The 20,869-nt window shown below is 33.6% G+C and overlaps 2 protein-coding genes across 8 annotated transcripts in view; one reads left to right on the top strand and one right to left on the bottom strand.

Moving 5' to 3' along the window:
- LOC134852698 (PI-PLC X domain-containing protein 2-like) overlaps window positions 1-18,294 on the top strand; it is a 31,230-nt gene extending 12,936 nt beyond the window's left edge. For 3 of the 7 annotated variants that reach the window (XM_063868568.1, XM_063868567.1, XM_063868574.1), the window contains exons 2-3: window positions 14,425-14,631; window positions 17,310-18,294. In XM_063868568.1, the coding sequence (XP_063724638.1) occupies window positions 14,425-14,631; window positions 17,310-18,188 (1,086 nt within the window). In that variant the 3' untranslated portion in view covers window positions 18,189-18,294. Of the gene's footprint in view, window positions 1-12,480; window positions 13,359-13,581; window positions 13,890-13,975; window positions 14,103-14,424; window positions 14,632-17,309 lie in introns of those variants that run through there. The other 4 variants (XM_063868571.1, XM_063868570.1, XM_063868572.1 and 1 more) reach the window with 4 other exon arrangements.
- The window catches only part of LOC134852815 (charged multivesicular body protein 4b-like), a 326,219-nt gene that overhangs the window by 216,168 nt on the left and 89,182 nt on the right, over window positions 1-20,869 (bottom strand). The window lies entirely within an intron of this gene.

Raw genomic sequence — 20,869 nt, forward strand, 5'->3', positions numbered from 1 at the left:
GTAATCTCAAAGATTGCGAATCTTGCCTCCAAATATGACTGCTCAAGTGTAGTTTTCGAGAGATGACGTTTTTTGTGATCTTTTCAAAATTTTTCTGAAAACTTAAATTATTATTAGTTTTTAAAAATCTGAAATTCCCAACCCTGTAGTTAGGTCCTGTCAAAGTACTCTCAAAGATTGCGAATCTTGCCTCCAAATATGACTGCTCAAGTGTAGTTTTCGAGAGATGACGTTTTTTGTGATTTTTTCAAAATTTTTCTGAAAACTTAAATTATTATTAGTTTTTAAAAATCTGAAATTCCCAACCCTGTAGTTAGGTCCTGTCGGAGTACTCTAAGGAGTTACAAATCTTGCCTCCAAATGTGACTGTTCAAATCGTTGTAGTTTTCGAGATATGACGTTTTTTTTTTTTTTTTTCAAAATTTTTCAGAAAACTTGAATTATTTTTTTTCTTAAAAAATCTGAAATTCCCAACCCTGTAGTTAGGTCCTGTCGGAGTACTCTAAGGAGTTACAAATCTTGCCTCCAAATATGACTGCTCAATTCTTCGTAGTTTTCGAGATATGACGTTTTTTTGTGATTTTATCAAAATTTTTCAGAAAACTTAAATTATTATTAGTTTTTAAAAATCTGAAATTCCCAACCCTGTAGTTAGGTCCTGTCGGAGTACTCTAAGGAGTTACAAATCTTGCCTCCAAATGTGACTGTTCAAATCGTTGTAGTTTTCGAGATATGACGTTTTTTGCGATTTTTTCAAAATTTTTCAGAAAACTTGAATTATTTTTTTTCTTAAAAAATCTGAAATTCCCAACCCTGTAGTTAGGTCCTGTCAGAGTACTCTCAAGGATTGCAAATCTTGCCTCCAAATATGACTGCTCAATTCTTTGTAGTTTTCGAGATTGACGTTTTTTTGTGCTTTTTAAAATTTTTCAGAAAACTTAAATTATTATTAGTTTTTAAATATCTGAAATGCCCAACCTGTAGTTAGGTCCTGTCGGAGTACTCTCAAAGATTACGAACCTTACCTCCAAGTATGACTGCTCAATTTTTTGTAGTTTTCGAGATATGACGTTTTTTGCGATTTTTTCAAAATTTTTCAGAAAACTTGAATTATTTCTATTCTATAAAAATCTGAAATTCCCAACCCTGTAGTTAGGTCCTGTCAAAGTACTCTCAAGGATTGCGTTCTTGCCTCCAAATATGACTGCTCAATTCTTTGTAGTTTTAGAGATGTGACGTTTTTTGTGATTTTTTCAAATTTTTCAGAAAGTTTAAATTAATTATTTTTCAAAATTTGAAATTCCCAACTCTATAGTTCGGTGTTGTCAGGGTACTCTAAAGAGAAACAAATCTTGCCACATGCGACTGCTCAAAAGCTTTTAGTTTCCGAGATGTGACGTTTTTCGATTTTTTAAAAATTTCTCAAAGAACTTATCTACAAAGAAATTCAAAAAATTTGAAACTACTAACTTGATGAAGATACAACCTTATTGTCAGCGTACACTCAGGCGTCTCAAATCTTGCCTCTTAATATGAATGCTCAAATCCTTTTAGTTTCCGAGAAAAGACGTTTTTTCAATTTTTTTTCCGGGAATTTTAGGTTTAAAAAATTCACAAAATTTTGGATTCCTAACCCTATAGTAGGGTGCTCTCAGGGAGTCTCAGTGGTTGCAAATCTGGCTCCCAAATTTCTCCAGAGGCCCATTAAGTTTTCGAGATGACGCTTTTAAAATGGGAATTTAAAAAAATTTAAAAGTTCGAAATTACCAAACCTGGGTGCAGCCAGAGTACACTAAAAGTTTGCAGATGTTGTTTCCAATATATGCGGTTTTTTTCACGAGTTGTCAAAAAATTTCGAAGCACCGAAGGTGCGTTAATGGCTAGTATATTTTAAATGCGGGCTTCACTATCTCGCCATGTTTAAGCTTTTTCAACGTATTATTTTTGCATGTTTAAGCTATATCGTATATTGCAATGGTTAAGAATTTTTTTTTCGATTTTTCAATTTGATTTTAGTGATCATTTTGGCGAGTTTAAATTAAGCAGCCCAATATCGAATTAGGGGTTGCGAATTTGGCCTCCAATCTTGAATGCATGAATCATTTTAGTTAACGAGATAAGACGATTTTTGAGATTTTTTCAAAAATTTTCAGAAATTTCAAATTACAAAAAAATTACAACCGTGAGTTGGGTACTATCACAGTGCTATCAAGGATTGCGAATCTTGCCTCCAAACATGACTGCTCAGTTCTTTGTAGTTTTTGAGATATGACGTTTTTTGTGATTTTTTCAAAAATTTTTGAAAAGAGTTGCAAATCTTGCCACTTGCGACTGCTCAAATGCTTTTAGTTTCCGAGATGTGACGTTTTTTGATTTTTTCAAAATTTCTCAAAGAACTTATCTTCTAAGAAGTTCAAAAAAATTGAAACTACCAACTTGATGAAGATACAACCTTATTGTCAGCGTACACCCAGGAGTCTCAAATCTTGCCTTTTAATATGAATGCTCAAATGCTTATAGTTTCCGAGATAAGACGTTTTTTTCAATTTTTTTTTCGGGAAGCTTGGGTTTGAAGTTCACAAAATTTTGAATTTCTAACCCTATAGTAGGGTGCTCTCAGGGACTCTCAGTGGTTGCAAATCTGGCCTCCAAGTTTCTCCAGAGGCCCATTAAGTTTTCGAGATGACGCTTTTGAAATGGGAATTTATAAAAATTAAAAGTTCGAAATTACCAACCCTGTAACTGGGTGCAGTCAGAGTCCACTAAAAGTTTGCAGATGTTGTTTCCCTTATATGCGGTTTTTCATGAGTTGTCGAAAAATTTCGAAGCACAGGAGGTGCGTCAAACGCTAGTTTTAATTTAAAGCCCGTTTCAGGTTGTAATCATCTTTTCGAAAAGTATATCTCAATTTTGGTTTCGGGTTCGTGGTTTTGGTCCTAGTTTCGGTTGGTTAATTTTCCGTTTCTTGAAACGCCATTTTTTTTATCTTACGGTTTTTATTGGCTTACTTTTTAAAGCCTTGGTTTTGCTCTAAATTAAACCGTTTGTACTAAAACTGAAACTCGTAAATTTGTAGATATTTCAACTCTGATTTTGAGTTTATCGTCTTAAACAATTTTAATTGCGTTATTTCTAGAGCAAAATATATCGGTAAGCGATTATAGGTCTCAGCTTCGATGGGTCGTTAAAACTTTTAAAACTTACAACTTTTAAAAAAATTTATGACAACGCTTTCATTTTCGTCTCACCAGATTTCGACCCAAAATTTATTGCCACTCGTTAAATGATTTCCATGTTCTTTGAGGCTGTTTATACATATACAACCATATATACAACTTAAACATATACAACCATGATGTTTTTGCAGCTGTTTTTTTTTCAAGTAATTTTTTTCAACCTTTTTTTCAGATTTTTTTTACTTGTCTTTTTTTTCCATTCACTATGCTAGCGCAATGTGTTGTTTGTGTTGCAAGAGTTGCGAAGCTCCGTTTCGACTCCGTATTTTTTTTGTTTGACTGAATTTAATCAAGTAGTGTTGTACAAGTGGTAAAAAAATTTCAAATGATTCATGCTCAGTTTTTTCTGTGACATACAATTTGCGTAAAAAGCAATTGTGTGTGACTGTCGTGTATCGAAAACACCGTCTTATTACTCATCCAAAATTATTGTTACGCTTGCGATTAGCAAGCGGTATCAAATCGGATTAGTTTAACGAAATCAGTTGAGTCACTATGCAGCTGACGTGCTCAATTTTATGAAAATTCAAATTTAACTACATGCTGGGTACTAGTTACTAAAGGGTAGTTTCAATGGGAATTGAAACTTTAAAAAGTGTTATACAACTTATAAAAAGTGTTTTTTTTAAAATAAATTTAATGAATTTCACCGAAAAATGCCCACCCCTTTTCTGAGATTTTGGGTTCATTCCAAAGAACAGGTTGTGAAAAGTTCCATTGCATACGTGGCTACCTCCAAATTTTTCACAGAAAAAATTATAGCCTTCGGAAAATTCAAGTTTTTGATTTTTGAGCGTTTTTTGAAATTTTTCTCAAGAACTACCCTGCCAAATCTGGGTTTTTCGACTCAATTGAAATTACAGGTGCATTAGCGTGGCTATGCCCTATTTTTTTATAAATAAAGATATGGTTCTCGAAAGTGTCAATATTCTGATTTGTTGTTCGATTTTGGACTTTTCTCGATAACTATCCTGCCAAATCTGATATCGAAGATTTAATCGACACAACAAGTTGCTGGAAGCCTACCTTTATAACTTTTTACGCCAATTTTCTCTAGAAAAAGTTAAGGCCTTCAAACAACTGCAAGTTTTGAAGCTTTGACGGTTTTTGGAAGTTTTTTACTCTGCTCGAAAGTTAATGTGCGAATTGTCAGGGTAAGTTTTCAATCAAGAAACCCAATTTTAGGAGTATTCTCTACTTTATCGGCCACGACCTGCTTTTAGCAGAAAAAAAGTTACAGATTGCGGAAAGCTGTTTAGAAACTTTTTGAATTTTCTTAAAAGATAACCTATCAAATCTGAGATTTCAATCGAAAGAAGCGGTTGCGCGAATTTTTCTTGTAGAATTGGCTACTCTTTAATTTTCTGCCAGCGAAAGGTTGTCGTCTTAGGGACAATTTGAAATCCTCAAAAATTTTTACTTTTCTCACTTATTTTAGTAGGGAAACAACTAAGGTTTTAGGCATAGTCAAATTTTTGAAGTTACGAATTTCGTCACGCTTAAGTAATACAAACTCAAAAAATATCAAACACGTACCTCCAGCTTTAGCTGGCTCCGAGATACGAAAATTTTGGTTCACCTAGTTTTTTTTTCAACATTTTCCATTTTTTTCGACTTGCTTTTTTATGATGGTGTTGTATGGCAAGTGGTGCGAAGCTCCGCCTCGTCTCTGCGTAAAAAAATGAAGATATTTTTTTTTGAATTTTTGACTGATTTTACTTGCGAGAGCAAGTGGCTTGTAATCGGGAAGTGGAAATTTTCCCGTAAATATCGTTTCTTACAAGTCCACACCTTCTAGACTTTCACACCTTTTATTTTTGCTTTGTTGTGGAACCCTAAAGGTAAGCTTAGCAAGCGATATCAAATGCTGCCAGGTAAGCGGTATCAAATACTTCTAAAACTCTAAGAATTTTCTCACTTAGTCCTTAAGATCCTCAGGTCTGGATTCCGAGTTCCGGTGGGATCTTTTTTTTTCTGTACGTATTAATTTGAAGTTTTTATCTGGGAAACTTCGAATCGTCGGGCTATTGTTGCTCTGCATTTGTTTTGTCAGCTCGATTTCTGAGTTGTTAATATTTATTTTGTTTCATTCAATTTTTTCTCTAATAATTGAAAGTCGTTCTGTTACTTGAAAATTTATTTACTTGAGACCTATGACTTTCAATACGTTCTTTTCTTATTTCATTTTTTTCGCTTTAAGTTTTTGGCGCGTACTGTAATGGCTCAGGTGTTTTATATTGGGCCCTTTGGCGTGAAAACGTTTTTTTACTTTTTGATTTTTTAGGAGGAGTGGATTGCAAAATCTTCTAGTTGTGAAATTTGATAGCTCACTATTACAAAATTTTTAATGATTTTTTTTTGTTTTTGGCTGAACGGTCATCTACCCAAGTATTGTCGGCTTAGTGGCTGCTAGTTAAGTGATAACAAATGCTGCTAGGTAAGCGATATCAAATGCCTGATTGGAATGTTGTTCCACGGACTCCATATTTTGACCAAAACCTTTAATTTTTTTCCATGCATGCTAAATAATCGGTCTGTGTTTAATGTTTTGCTGTTTTAATTCACAAAATTTAGTTTTCTTTTTTCACATTTAAACTAGCGTTTTTCAAAATTCGATTCACAAGAAAATATGGGAATTTCACCTGCCAGGATGTTTCCATGTTTTGGGGCGCTGGATTTTTGGAGCAAGTTTGCCAGTTTGAAGGAAACTGACTTTGAAGCGCAATTTTAATCATTTTGAAGTCATGAAGCTTTAATGCTGTTTCACTTGATAATGCGATGCTGATCATTATGACATCTTTGAGTTGTTTTGAACTAGAGGTTTTTCCCAAATTTTTTGTTTTAAGCAGGCACTGGGTTTTAGAAATTTAATACTAAAAAGGGTAACTTAATAGGTGCTAGGTAAATAAGAGGACAAGACATCGAGATGACATGACATTAAAACGACAAAGGAAAGTCAAAACATGCAAATTGATCTGATCGGCTTTAAGCTAATTATTTTTCTTAGAAATACAAATGGAGAATTTGTGTGTGCTGTCGTCCTTAAATTCAACCAAACGCTGTTGTCGTCTTAACAGCTCTAGTCTTGTTTGCTGGACAATAACTTACTGGTTACTTTTTGATAAACGATTTCTATTTACTAGTAACTGCAAACTCCCTAAAATTCTGTGATGAATTCAAGCAGAAAGTCCTGCGTGTATTCAAGCTCAAATCTGAAAGGCTGAAAATTTTTACTTTTAATTAAGTGAATTATCTCCTCCCTATTTTGTTTTAAGGGGGAGATAGTTCACTTAGTCCAGAAATCCTTTCGAGGGTTTTCTTCTGAAGCGTTAAGTGTTTAAATGTATAAAAAAATTAAGTATCCTTCAAAGGATTGTTAAAATGGTCATTGCTGAAAAGGAGAAACAATTAACTCAAATCAATTGTCTCTAATGCTTCGGGGACCGTAACTCTAGCATAAGTATAAAATAGCATAAAAATTCAAATCTTTTGAAACGAAGTTCAATTACATATTAGCCGATCAGATTTACGATACTTATCCTAACTTTTCTATTCAGGCTATCTATCTCTATATTTTATATCAAAAATTTGTTTGTAAATGAGCACAAAAAAATTGGCTTACCTTTTAATTTTTTTTCAAAAAATAAAGAAAATGAATAAATAGTCATGCATGTGCCATTAAATGACCCATGCCGAAATGTTCTTTCAGTTATTTTAGAATCACGATATGAAATGCTTTTTTCGAGAAAAGAAAATTTAGTTACAAGCACCTGATAACACGTAAAAAAGCAAAAAAAAGCGTATGCTATTTTGTCTATATGCTATTTTATACAGCCTCAATCCTCAGCTATTTTTCGTATCTATTTACCCTTGCGATAATTTATTATGCATCTCGGGTCAGTTAGTTGACTGCGATTTGGGTGGTAGCTGGTTGCTTAAATTTATAATACTAATTTAAAAACACTTCGTGTTAAATGCGATCTTCGCGGTTGCATAATGAGAGTGTTATAGCCTAATTACGCAAGCAATGCTTCTGTTTTAGCATGAACTATCCTTTTTTTCAAACCGAAGCCGCAAATATTGTTGCGACGCAAATACTATTGCGATAAAATGTGTTCATTTTGATCAATAACTAGCTATTAAGTATAGCCAATGCTAAGGATATTAACACCGACTATTATTGTTCCGACTTTTGTAACGAAAGTAACGGAATATTTGTGCTTTGGTCGTTTTTTCCTTCGGACAAATTTCGACTTTAAGTAGCCATTTTGGACGGATTTAGCCATTTTGGACGGTAGCCATTTTGGACGGATGCCATTCAAAAGGCATTGTTGTTCTGAGCCTAAGTTTGAAAAGATATTTCACCTGTAATCATTTTTCGTAAAGTTATTGGGGTTTAAAAATTACCATTTTGGCCAATTTGGGACAATTAACGCGCGATATATTTTGCGCTATCGCTATGAACGCGTAAGCGGAGATTTAATCGGTCAAAGAACTCGTCCAAATTGGTTGAAAGAAGCTTATTTGTCACAATTGATTTGTTTCTAGGAGCGAAATTTATCACTTTGTACTTAATATGGCCTGTGGAAAAAAACGTTCATTTTAATTTTATTACAATATATTTTTTCATTTTATTACTGCTCCATGGACTGCTCTATAAATTGAGGCATGTTAGTTGGTAATTTTCTTTTATATATATATATATATATATATATATATATATATATATATATATATATATATATATATATATATATATATCAAAATGACTGGTACTGCAAATGCGTCATAATTGGCGTGCGTCACTTCAGAAATTTTGTAGACTCAAAGTTTTAATCATTCGATTTTTCCCAGTAGCGTTATCGGTCATATTTTTGCTTGTTTATGCGAAGTGCAACTTCGCCTCTATGTTAAAAATTCTATGTCGATTGCCGCGAGGTCCGTTGTGATAGTCAGTATACAATTCAAAGCAAGGATACCCGTTTTCTGTGCAATTAGGACAGAAATTTCCGACCAAATTCTCAAAAAACTGCAAAAAATGTCCATTGTTTTGTGAGTGATTCGATAAGAAATCAATACGAGCACGTAGAAAGCTAGTAAATAATAGCTTATCTGCAACAGTTGTTTTTGAAAAACGAGTAACAAAAAAATTAATAAACAAAATTCAGTATTCGGTTAATTAAAAAACTTTATTGCCAAAGAATCTTTGAATTAAGCTTCCAAAACTAGTTTTTTCCCGGCGTAACATCAAGTTTTTCATTTCTTAACTAAAATTTTTGGTCCAATTTGAGCGAGTGACGAGTGAAGCGAGCGTGTAAGTCTCGCACTCTCTCGATTTAGACTAAAATTCAAGAGTTTTTTTTTCGAAACACATTTTTTTGAAATTTATAAAGTACTTAGAATCACGACTGAAAGGGCTTTACGATATATCACTCGACTCATTCCTTTAAAAAAAATTTGGTACCTGATGTTTTTGTGGAACACCCGAAAAACTTAAATTAGATAAAGTTTCTTCCTATTTTGACTAAATGCGAAGAAGCGCATCAAAACTATTTGATAAAAGCACCAAACCAATTTATTTTTCCAAATTGTTTAACGGAATAGTTCAAAAATATTAAATATAAATGAATGATGAAATGATGTAACCGAAAATGCAGCGGTGCGTTCGTTTGAATCTGTTACACTGGCAACTTGAAAACTAATGGACCACTATATTTTGCTTCAAAGTTTAAGATCGCTAAACAGTAATTTTTTAATAATGCGCTGGAATATGTTAGTGATTTGTCTCAGTAACCAATACTTGGTGATTTAACCGATACTGGATGTTAAAACAACACGGATATCCAGTGTTTTTCAGTTCCAGGTTATCATGAGCTAGATTTGTCGAATCACAAAATAAGAGATGGTGCGTGGGTGGGATAAGCAATTACGTCGAAATGTAAATTAGTTACAAAAATGTAGCATGAACAAACCATCACAAAATTCAAATACTAACAATTTTCCAGTCAATTTAGTGTTTGTTTCGACAAGTTTGAGGTTAGCAACCAAGTAGTGGGATGTCCGGGTTCTCAGGGGGGTTGCAATTTGGCTTCCAAATATGAATACCCAAATTCGTTTAGTTTACGAGATTCGACAATTTTTGTGAGTTTCCTCAAATTTTTCAGGAAACTTAGATTCAAAACATTTCACAAATATAAACTTTCAACCGTTTAGTTGGGTGCTGCCAGGGTACTTGCAAGGGTTGCAAATCTGGCCCACAAATGTGACTGCTTAAATGTTTTCAGCTTTCGAGATATGACGTTCTTAGTAATTTCTTTTAAAAATTCCAGAAAACAGATTTAATAATTTCATAAAACTTAAACTTCCTAACCCTGTAGTTGGTTCCTTTCAGGGTACCTTCAGGAGATTAAAATTTTGCTTTAGTTTGTGAGTGCTCAATTATTTTAGTTATCGAGATATGACGTTGTTTAGGTTTTTTTTTTTCATTAAAAAGTTTATCAAAGTTTGAATTCTCTACCGTGTAGCTGAGTGCTGGCAGGGAACTCTCAGAAGATGCAAGTCTTGGCTCTATATTTGACTGCGCAATTCTTTTTTATTTTCGAGATCTGACCTTTTTTCTGATTTTTTTCAAAATTTTTCAAAGAATTTAGATATAAAAACATCACAAAACTTAATATTCCAAATCTTCTTAATCTTCAAATTTTTTAGTGTTTTTCAAGGTTTTTTCGTTTTCCAAAAATATTTTATGAAAGATTGAATTTTCAAGGCTGTAGTTGGGTGCTGTCAGGGTACGCTCAGGGGTCTCAATTCTTGCCTTCAGTATGACCGCTGAAAAGCTTTTTGTTTCTGAGATATGACGTTTTTTTTATGTTTTTTCCGAAAATTTTCAATAAACGTAGATATGCAGTTTATAAAATCAGAATTTCACAGCCATATAGCTGGGTGCTTCTTCGGTTAATCTCAGGGTTTGCAAATTGTTCATCCAATTGAGACTGCAGAAATCTTTTTAGCTTCCAAGATATGACGTTTTTTCAATATTTTAAAAGTTCTTATTGATAAATATGAATTAGATAAGACTTTCCAAAATTTGAAAGCCTCAACCCAATTGAGACTGCAGTTCATCCAATTGAGACTGCAGAAATCTTTTTAGCTTCCAAGATATGACGTTTTTTCAATATTTTAAAAATTCTTATTGATAAATATGAATTAGATAAGACTTTCCAAAATTTGAAAGCCTCAACCCTATAGCGTGGTGGAATGATGTCCGGTTGCAGATGTGGCCTTCATCATAATATAGATGCTCCATTTTTTTTGAAATTGACTTTTTTTCGCTATTTCAAATTTTCATTTTATTAAGAATTAAAGAAAGAAAAAAGAGTCTGATGTTAGGTTAATTACGCCGGGTTAAATGATTGATGGCAGCAAATGATATACGTAGGAGATAATGAAAATACATAACATAGTTAACAAGAATCGCATTTATGAATCAATGATTTTGCTAATGAAGTTGTTTAATTTTTTTTTTAATTATGGAAAGTGCAGTTGTATGATGTCGGCCATTTTTGGGCTTTGCTTCTGTGTTAAAAAAAATTGTAACCCAGTAGTTTTAGAGATATGACCATATAACTTTGAAAAACAACCTTCAAATTGTTATTATTTTTTTCAAATATTACAATTTTTCAAATATAAAGCGTTGTTGGATGATGCCTCCCATCTATCGTTACGGTTGATTTCATTTCTTTGTTTTTCTAAGTATATTTTATATGTAGGCAATTCTCACGATCAATTATCTGTCTGATGCACTTGAGTTGCGTCACATGTTAGTTACAAATTATTATTCCTTGAAACATCTGCATATTTTTGAAATGATGAATATTGTTAAGTTTTATATGAACAACATCAATATGAACACAAACAAATCAGTAACCACAATTGAGCTCGAACCACAATTGAGCTTAAAGCTTTGGTTACACTTACATTTTTAAAAAGAACAATAGATTTGATTGAAATTTAATTGTTGGTCGCATGAAAATCTATTAAGCTCAACAGGACAAGTTGAAGAATCAATTGGTAAACTTTTTTTGTTCCGATAACGCAGAATGTTTTCTGTATTTTTTGAATGAAAATGTTTTGATTAGTGGTCTATTTTTGCTTAGAGGCGTCACACTGGCCATCAACTGCCTCCTGACGATCTCGCAAGTTTGCTTGAACTTAAAATTGTCCTGGAAACGAATTATCATGGAAAATAAATGTTATTTATATTATAATTTTTACCTCGCAGTAAACTATCATGCGATCATAATGTGTTAACAGATATCTGTCATTATAACAATTTTGATTTTTTGCCTTGAATTGTTTTATAGTAGATGTTTCTGATTATTTCTATATACCCTAGCTTAATTTTCAAATTTGTTTTACAACTAAAAAACTACGTCTAATCCTTAATACAGTCTGCATTTATAACAGAGAAGTTGGTAATCTTTAGAATTTTGAGGCATATTTGAAAGATGTCTTTCTCTTCTCGTTTAAATTTTGCTCGTTTTGTAAGACTATTTTGTATTTTTTTTTCATCCCTGAAATGAACATCCCTGCTCTAAAATCAACAATGTAATATCGAATGAAGAAATAGATCAATGCCTTAACCAAAAAAATTGAAACAAAGGCTTACGAACATTAGAAAAATTGACACCAATTAAGTTAAGAGCTACTTGTACAAGAATACGAAACCTATTTAATTTTTTTTATCAAGTTTGGTAAAAGTTTCGTAGTTTAAGCCATGAAATTAAAGGAAAAAGCATTGACAAAACGGATACATCAATTTCGAGATTTGTATATACTAGACAACAAGATCTTAAGTGAATTATTTTGTCTTTTTTTCAGTAAGTAAACAACACGTACGTTACACAAAAAAAATGCTAATTTTACTTTGCTCTTGAGGCATCCTTGACAGGCTCACTGCCTTTTGACATCCTCCCAAGTGTACTAATTTTAAAGAACTTGGAAATGAATTTAATTAATAGCAGATACTCCCTGCACCTCTGTTTAATTTAAGTGATATAGTCTTCCGGCTCTTTTCCAGTCCCCCCTTTCAAATTCAAATTTGAAAAGCTTATTTAACCTTGTCATAATGCAATGAAATTTGGCGTGGTGAACAAATCGACAACTGTGAACAGATTTTTTTCTTCATACTTTACAGCGTAACATCACGCATTTAGCCGTAATAACACGTAAAACAAACATAAAACTCGCTATTTTGAAAGGGGGGAACTGGAAAAGAGCCAGTCTTCCTCGAAGTGGCGGGTTGTGTGCTAATAACCTGCAGCTGGCGTTAGATTTGGTCTTCGATTTAAAAACTTAAGGTTAATAGAACTTCAGACGTTTAGTCTTGACGTTTGTCAATGAAATAAATCAAATTCTAACTGCACCTGATTTAAGCATGTTTACCCTTGTTACCATTTGCTAGTTACTTCTTGTTTTGTTATATTTTTAACAGCCGATTGAAATCATAGACGTGAACAAAATAGTGTTCTGTGAGCATTATGCTAATTGTGCTGTTTGCAATGTGCTTAGGTGCATGAAATCTCTCTTCGAGTACAGACCATTCAAAGAGTTAAAAGTAAACACAGTTGCTATCCTTTCCTCCATCCGCCAAAGTTCAGTTTGCCCTAAGTACTTTAAACCTATCAGCAGACCACGTGAACGAAAAGCAACGACTCAAAAATACAAATTGCACCATTAAGATGTCATTCAACACGCTATTCTAACCCTCAAACCCGCCTCATTATTTTCAAGTTTCTTAAAATATATAATTTGAAATGTATTTACCACTTTTTAATGATGAAAATTTCGCAAATCACAAGTTAATTTAAATTTTTGTGTTCCATTCCCTTGTTTGAAAAAGTTTGTGAGCTAAATTTTATCAATATCGTAAAAAAAATCCCCTCTATATGATTCAAAGACGCTCTCCGATTCCAAACCAAAACCAAAATGATTTAATTTGGAATGTGATTAATATTTCTGTTATCTCGAAATGCGAGTTGTTTGTTGGCAAATATCACGAAGTGAGTTCTGAAATGTTATTCATACAAATCACTTATAGTTCTATTTCCCAGATACACTAAAGTAAGTTGCATATTCATTTCGTTACTGTCTGTTTCTCTATTTTCCGTTTTTTAAACGAGGTTATTTTAATGCGACTGCTTTTTTTTAGCTTGAAATGCTACTTTTTTCGATTTTTAAAAACCGAGATTTTTCTCGTTTTGTTTACGCAGTCATCAAATTTTAATAAATGTTCCTCCTGTGCGCCTTTTTTGCTTTGAAGCCAAATTTTGGTCGATAAAAAACTCTCAGCTTCATTTTATTGTCTGCCAAAACTATTGATGAACATTTATCAAAGAAATGTTGTGGTAATGTTAAAAAATGCAAAATTGTATTCGTTTCAACGCGTAGTGCATAACATACTGATTGTTTGAGTCACGAGCTTTTACTTTTAAAAGATTTTGCTCTAAGCACGACTCCAGTAAACATTTATTATAATTATCTGTTAGTTTTGCACGTCTGAAATTGGCAACAGATACGTATTAAGTTCTACTCGGCCGATTAGGCTGAAAGTTTGTCAGTGTGCTTTTTGAACGTCCCCCTAATTCTAAATCGGTAAGTATTTTTTGAAAATTTTTGGCTCAAATTGAATGTGTTGCTAAAGAATCTAAAGACAGCTGCTGATTCAATTTAACAGTTTCAGTTGAAACAAATCGTAAAAAAATACCAATGCTTGCATTAAGTAAAGATTAGTTAACAGATGAGTAATTTACAAATTCGTTTTTCGAAGATTAACAATTAAAACGAGAGTTTATGAATCCAAAATTGGTTAGATTTTCAACTCAGTACAAAAAGAAGTTCTCAATTTCATTTTCCCGAAACTTGCTTACATGCTGTTTTCACATAGGCTAAGATATGCCATCAGATTCGCATGTGTTCTTGCTGAGAAGAGTTTTAGCGAATCGATTGCTGACATTATAATTTTTGGAAACATCCACTCTGAGCCAAAAAATTTTTATGAATTCATTCAAAATTTTGCAATCAGGGTGGCTCGAAAAAATTCCCATTTTTCATCATTTTAAAAGAGCATTAGAATCAAATATGTATCTGTTGCAAAATTCACAAACTTTTTTATTGCGTTTCCTTTTAGAGTTCAAAGAACAAGATAGAAGTAGAAAAATCAGAAGAAGTCATCGTCAGAGTTTGTTTAATCAGAAATTCAATTCAGATTTATTATTCTTGTCCTAATCCTTTTGTCGGCCTGATGGATTCGGATGAGTTGTCGACCTGTGGTAACAACCTCCAGAAGATTCCAGAGGGACTACTGCAGGACTGGATGAAGAATCTACCAGAACAGGTAACTGAATTTGGCACTTCACTCGAATGTAAAGTAAAAGGGAACGAAAGCAAAAGGAAAAAGTGAGTTTACAAGAATCAAGAGAATTTACAACAAAAAGTGAATTTACGACTTAAACATTTTCAAAGTGTTGTGCAGCAAAATTTAGATTGTTTTCTGGCCAGACAAACAAACTAAACTTTCGTATCGCTAACAACGCTTTGAATTTGCACGATTTGTTCTGAAGAATTCATTTTTTTTCCTTTTGCTCTTCGAGAGTTAGAAGTACCTCTTTTGGGAACTTACTGCATTTGGTGGAACCTGTTTTTTTTTTTCACTCAGAACAAAATGATGAACGCTTGAAATCAACAATTGATAGTTATATAGAGGCTGAAATCTCTAAAAATATTGGGCGACATCGAAAGCGCATTAGAAATTGGAAAAATTGTGAACACGTGCTCATCAGCGCTTTCTGAAGAATATTTGATCGCATTTCAGTAACGTTTTTTTCTTTGATTACTTACAATTTTTTAGTTATTTTGCAAGTTTGACTGATAATTGAGTCTAAGGAAATATCGATTGTGATCCAAAGAAAAACGGTACGTGGTTGGTTCATTGTCCGAGCGGTTATAATTTTTGAGCTGAGGAAAGCAAGGTTGTCTTGGCCATGATGCTAAAACAATGGAGAACAGTAAATTCTATGAAATCAAGTGGTTTTGTTTTTGACAAACTTTAAAGGAATGATGATCTAAAAAAACGTTTGTAACGCAATCTCAAGCGAAGTGTTCAAAATTTGTTGTTTAGACAAACTACCTGAATTTTATACAATTTAGAAAACCTATATTCAAAGATTTTTTGTGGATTTAAATTTAATATTGCGTTTTCAATAACGCCCGGTGTATTTTATCATTACACTAGCGTCAGCTTATTGTGTTATTACGAACCTTCTTTTTTTCTAACCTCGCTCGCAAATAAAAGTGTTCATTAAAAATGTTCACTTATTTGGAAATTTCACTGTAGCATTTGAAATTGCATAGCATCTGCTCTCTGCTTTATTTATGGCTAATTTTGAATCTTCTATCGTCTGTCTACTAAGAAGCTTCCGTGACCAGAGTGTGGTCAGTGTGTGTGACCATTAATCTCAAGGTCGCAGGTCGAATCTCAGCTGTAGACATCTTTTTTTGCAATTTTGAGGCTTATTTATACTTTTTCTTATTGTACTTTATGAAGCTGCTTTTTGTCGTGTTTTCGCTAGTGTTAGCGAAGCGAAGCTTCGCCTCTGTGTTGAAAATCAACGTTTTTTTGAGTTTTCCAACGTTTTGAACCATTTTGTATGCGAGCTGAAAAAGACTATGCACATAGCTGAGGAAGAAATTGTGCACGTAAAATAATTGTTTGCGAATTCTTGGAACACACAATGGAATACCAAAATTTGGATTTTTAATTAAAAAACAAGAAATGCTAAGTCTGTCATAAATTGATTCAGACGAAAATGAAGCAAAAAGTACGCAATTTTTGAATTGAAGAAAGCAGAACCAAATGAGATAACGAGCCCAATGAAATTTCAATTTCCTGTTCAATTTCTTCGAGACCTATGAGAAAAGTTGATTTGGTCGATTATATATAACTAATTTTACCACTGCGGACTTAGAATACTACTTCCGAGACCTATGAAAAGGATTGATACTTTCAAAGTTTGTGAATTTAAGACAATTGCAGTTTCTATTTTACCCGATCAGATTAAATTGTTCCACTCTCTCCAGAGTAAGCAAAAGAATGACTTTCCAGAACTTGTAGATAAATTGATTAAAGCTAATAATGCTCGAATGGGTTTGTAGTTTTAATTATTTCATTAATCAGGCTTCTGCATATGTTTTCGTTGCAATGCACAGCTTCGTTATATTTTTGAACCATATTTTTTTGTTATTCTGAAGTTTAAATTTACCAAGAACCATATCAGCTTATATGTACCAAGAACCAATCAGATTAAGGTTTATTCTAAAATGGGCGATGACGCGTAATAAGGTATCTACTTTTAGTATCTTGAATTGATAATCAATTTCAATCCAATGACTAATTCGATCTATTTAGCCAAGTGGTAAAGCCGATACTTGAGAAGACAAAGGCTCGTTCATCGAATCAGGGAGTGACCTGTTTTGTGCACTGTCAATTTTCTCTTTTTCGAAATCCTCCTTTCCTGACTATTGTGTGTTGCTTATTTTTCTTGGCTCAGTTCCCACATCACGCGTTTTTCTTGTAGGTTGAGCTTTTTAAACAATTTTAGAAGACCATGTCCAGCATTTGCAATGGAGCAGGTAATTGAGTTTTGAACAATTTTCGTTTTTCGCAATTTAATCTTTTTGTTCGCCGGTTTCGGCTTTGGTTATATATGCTTACTTGGCTCATTTTAACTCGTTCAAAGAGCAAAAATAGAACTCGTTCAAAGTTCGGCTTCAGCTATTGCTCGGTTTGAAAGTTTCGGATATTTTTTTAATGAATTTTTATTTTGTTTTGAAACTCAATGGCTTCAGTGTCTGTTTCGTTCGGCTAACTGCCATGTTATGTTCGTGTTATATCGCAAGTAGCGAGACACTCAAAGCATCAAAAACTATAAGGTGATTCTTCTGAGCAAGTTGCAGAGAAATTGGTACTTAGTTTCTAATGAATATCTCTCTGATTTTGTAGTTGGTCTACTTTAGGTGAAACAACTTCCCCTCGCTAGTCTTGCCATTCCAGGATCCCATGACTCTGCCGCGTACTATTTGGACAAAAAACTTCCCCTGCATCCTTTCCATCACAACCTATTTGTACGTACTCTCACCTCTTTGCCCTTCGCACGCGGCTTCGCACGTAAATGGGCCATTACTCAGAACCTGACAATCAAACGACAGTTGGAACATGGCATTAGATACTTCGATTTCCGGGTAGTCGTCTGCCCCGTCACTGGTAATTTTCGGTTCTGTCACGCGCTTTACGGGAAGGAGATTGGACAAGATCTAGAAGACATAGCGCAATTCGCTGCGAATCACCCGCAAGAAGTGCTATTACTCGATTTCAACCATCTTTACGGGTTCGCGAATGAAGAGAAATTTGAGCAGCTTATCACGATTGTAACTTCGTATTTTCCAGGAAAAATATGGTCTATTGAGGATTCAGAGAAAACAAAAATTGAGACGATAACAATTAGCGAAATTCTCGCCAAAAACAGGCAAATTTTGCTGTTCGCAAAACTCCTCTTCAATAAGACATTTCCACAAGTTTTGCCCACCAAAGTGCTGCGATCTTATTGGCCCAACAAGAACAAGAAGGAATCAGTTAATCAGTTCAATTTCAATACTCTGAAGTCCAAAGACGTGAATCAAATGTCGGTCATTCAATGCATCATGACTCCGAGGATGGAAAATGTGATATCACCTCGCAATCGATCTCTGTACAGATATGAGAAGAAATTGATGCAAGATTTGCCCGAGTGGCTAGACAAAACACGAAGCAGTGGGCTGAAACCGAACATCATCATAGCCGACTTCATCGGGGAAAATACTTTTGTAGCCAATGTCATAGCCTACAATGAACGATAACATTGAAACGATTTATCAATATTATTGATAACTCATTTATTACTTAAATTTCACTTTTGCAAATTAGATAATCGATTTTTGATCAGAGTTGAAATATATCAAAGCAATCACAAAAACCTCTTTTGAATCTAAAAACCGTGAGGACAAAAAATCTGAAGATGATAATAGATGAAACTCGCCGATGTAGAATTTTCGCGATTTAATTGTTTTTCGAAATGTTCGCCGTACTTAATTGTTTTTTTTTGCGAAAAAGAAACGTTCAATTAGTTTATGCGCTAGTAGCGGATTTAGGGGTACGCCTCTCCCCCTCAGTGATGCCACCCCCTCAGCAACAAAAGAGTCTCCACTTAGGTACTATTTTACGATATCCTTAAAATAAAACGAATCTAAAAAAAACTTAAGGCACTTTTGGGAGCCACTACATATTGACCTTGAGGCAGAAGAGCGCCAAAAAAATTAAGTTTGTTTTTGGTCAAACTTTTTTCACGCACAAAAATTACAGCAAAGTGTCGTTTAAAAAAATAATAAATCCGGGCCTGTGCGCTGTTAGAAGTGAACACAGAATGCAAATAGAAGGAACTAAATTTAGTTCTAATATTTATACCAATTATTTTCTAGTTGTTCTTTAGCTTTTTCAAGGTTTTATTTTTTAAAAGCACTTCAAATTTTGGTTTTGATTCGTTTTTCTATCTATTTTTGTTCAATTTGCAAAACTGTATGAGAAAAAGATACCGCAATTCCGAATATTATGTTGCTTGCAAAATTGCAAGCAGTTTCAATCGATATATTTAAGTTAAGTTTAAAATTTGTTAAAATCAGCAGCTGGTATATTAAAGGAAAAAAATTTGAGTTCTAGTTGCCAAGTCATTTCAAAAGTGTCCTCATCTTTCGATGCTACTACACCCAGTTTTGACTAAGTTGTAAATCCAGTTTTGAATACAATAGCAAATCAAGCCGGCACAAAAAGCGGAAAATTTTTTAATTGTCTGTGAAATTCGAAAGCGTATCGCTCTAAAATCTGCATTATCTGCGGATTTTATATACTTTTCCCTTGCCAAACAAAAAATTTAACGCCTGTTATTTGAGTATTTGTCGTTTGATTCTATCAGACTTTTGGCTGAAGCCTTTAAAATTCTGTGGAATTAGTCAAAAGTTGACGAATTCTAAGGACAATGTCCCTAGAGTTTAGTTAGCTACCAAGTTATCCGAGATTAGCATGGCAATGAAGTAGCACGCTGAGGCGGGGGATGGAAAGCCTTTCATTTTTAATTACCAAATGTTCGCAAAGAGTCTTCTTTTGATACTATTTTAGGACTATCATTTTTGCCTGACCAGCCTAAAAAGTTGTTTAAAGACGCCTTTACCAATTTATACTTTTTGAACGGTATCGCGCACCAAAAAGAAGAAAACTTTTTGCTTAAGTTCTTCTTAAGTTCTTTTTGCTTAAGTGTATAAGTTTAAGGCAAAAAGGGTTAATATAGGGTGTTGGCAGAGCTCAAGAAAAAATCAATCTGTTTTTTTTTCAATATCACCCCGAAATTTGATGCGCTACCGACGAAGGAACTTTGATTCTACTTAGTCTGCTGCCTGCGATCAATATTTGGATTCATGTGCTATTTTTTTGATAGAATGAACAAAATTTGATATAATTAGTAACATTTGAAATTTCAAAATTGGCAAAGCCAGATGAGTCATTCACATTATTTTTGTGACGCGTTATTTACGGAAGGAACTGTTCCTGCCTTTTTATTCTTTGAATTTTAAAGTGGAAACTTATTGTCAGATTTTTCAGCAGATTCAGTTTTGATCAGTTTTATTTAGGTTGATTTCTGGTTATCGGAAAATATGTTTATAAATGTATTAACACTTGCTAGTGCAAGTGTCTCATGGCCAACTTGATTTTTTCCTGTACACAACTTTTCTAGAAAACCTTTGATGTTTTCTTCCTTGCTATTTTATTGAACGTTTAAGGTCTGGGGTTCGAGTCGCGGCCAGAACTTTTTTCCGGTATGCATGAAATTGAAATCTTTTTCCAGTGAAAATTGATTTGTCGTTTTTTTGTCTGTCTGCTCAAGTTTTGTCGGATGAGTTGCCACATACCAGTTTGTCCTATGCTATAAGCATTTGTCATTGTAGTTGCTTCATTGTAGTTTCAGAGTTGATTTGAAACTTTTTAGCTTCAACGCTGTCTTCTCAAAAATTGTTTCCGCTTCGTAAGTTTTGTTTTGCTGCTAACTTAATAGTCAATTGTTTTGCTTGGCATGTTTGAACAGAATGATTCCTTTCAAGACATACGCAAGTTTTGGTAGACCTAGTTTTTTTCAACATTTTTTTGTCTTCTTAAGTCTTTTATTTGTTTGTGTTTAATCGGAAGTGATTCGAATCTCCGCTTCGCCACTGTGTTCAAGCTTGCGATTAGTCAGCATTTTAAAAATAAAACTTTTGAAAATATTTACAATAATTAGCTCGAACAATTTTTCTAGCAAGTTCAACTGTCAGCAACAGTTAGTTAGCTTGCTCAAGCTGAACTTGGAATTATTTTTGAGCCGAATTAGTTTCTATTACCAGATAACTCGAGTGCTGCAGAGGCAATGGATTTATAGAGTAAGGGCATAAAATTGGAATTATGTTTTCCAGCTGACAATTTTCGAACTTTCAGAAATAAATAATTACTAGTGAAA

The sequence above is a fragment of the Symsagittifera roscoffensis genome, chromosome 1 (assembly GCF_963678635.1).
Source record: "Symsagittifera roscoffensis chromosome 1, txSymRosc1.1, whole genome shotgun sequence".
NCBI lineage: Eukaryota > Metazoa > Xenacoelomorpha > Acoela > Convolutidae > Symsagittifera > Symsagittifera roscoffensis.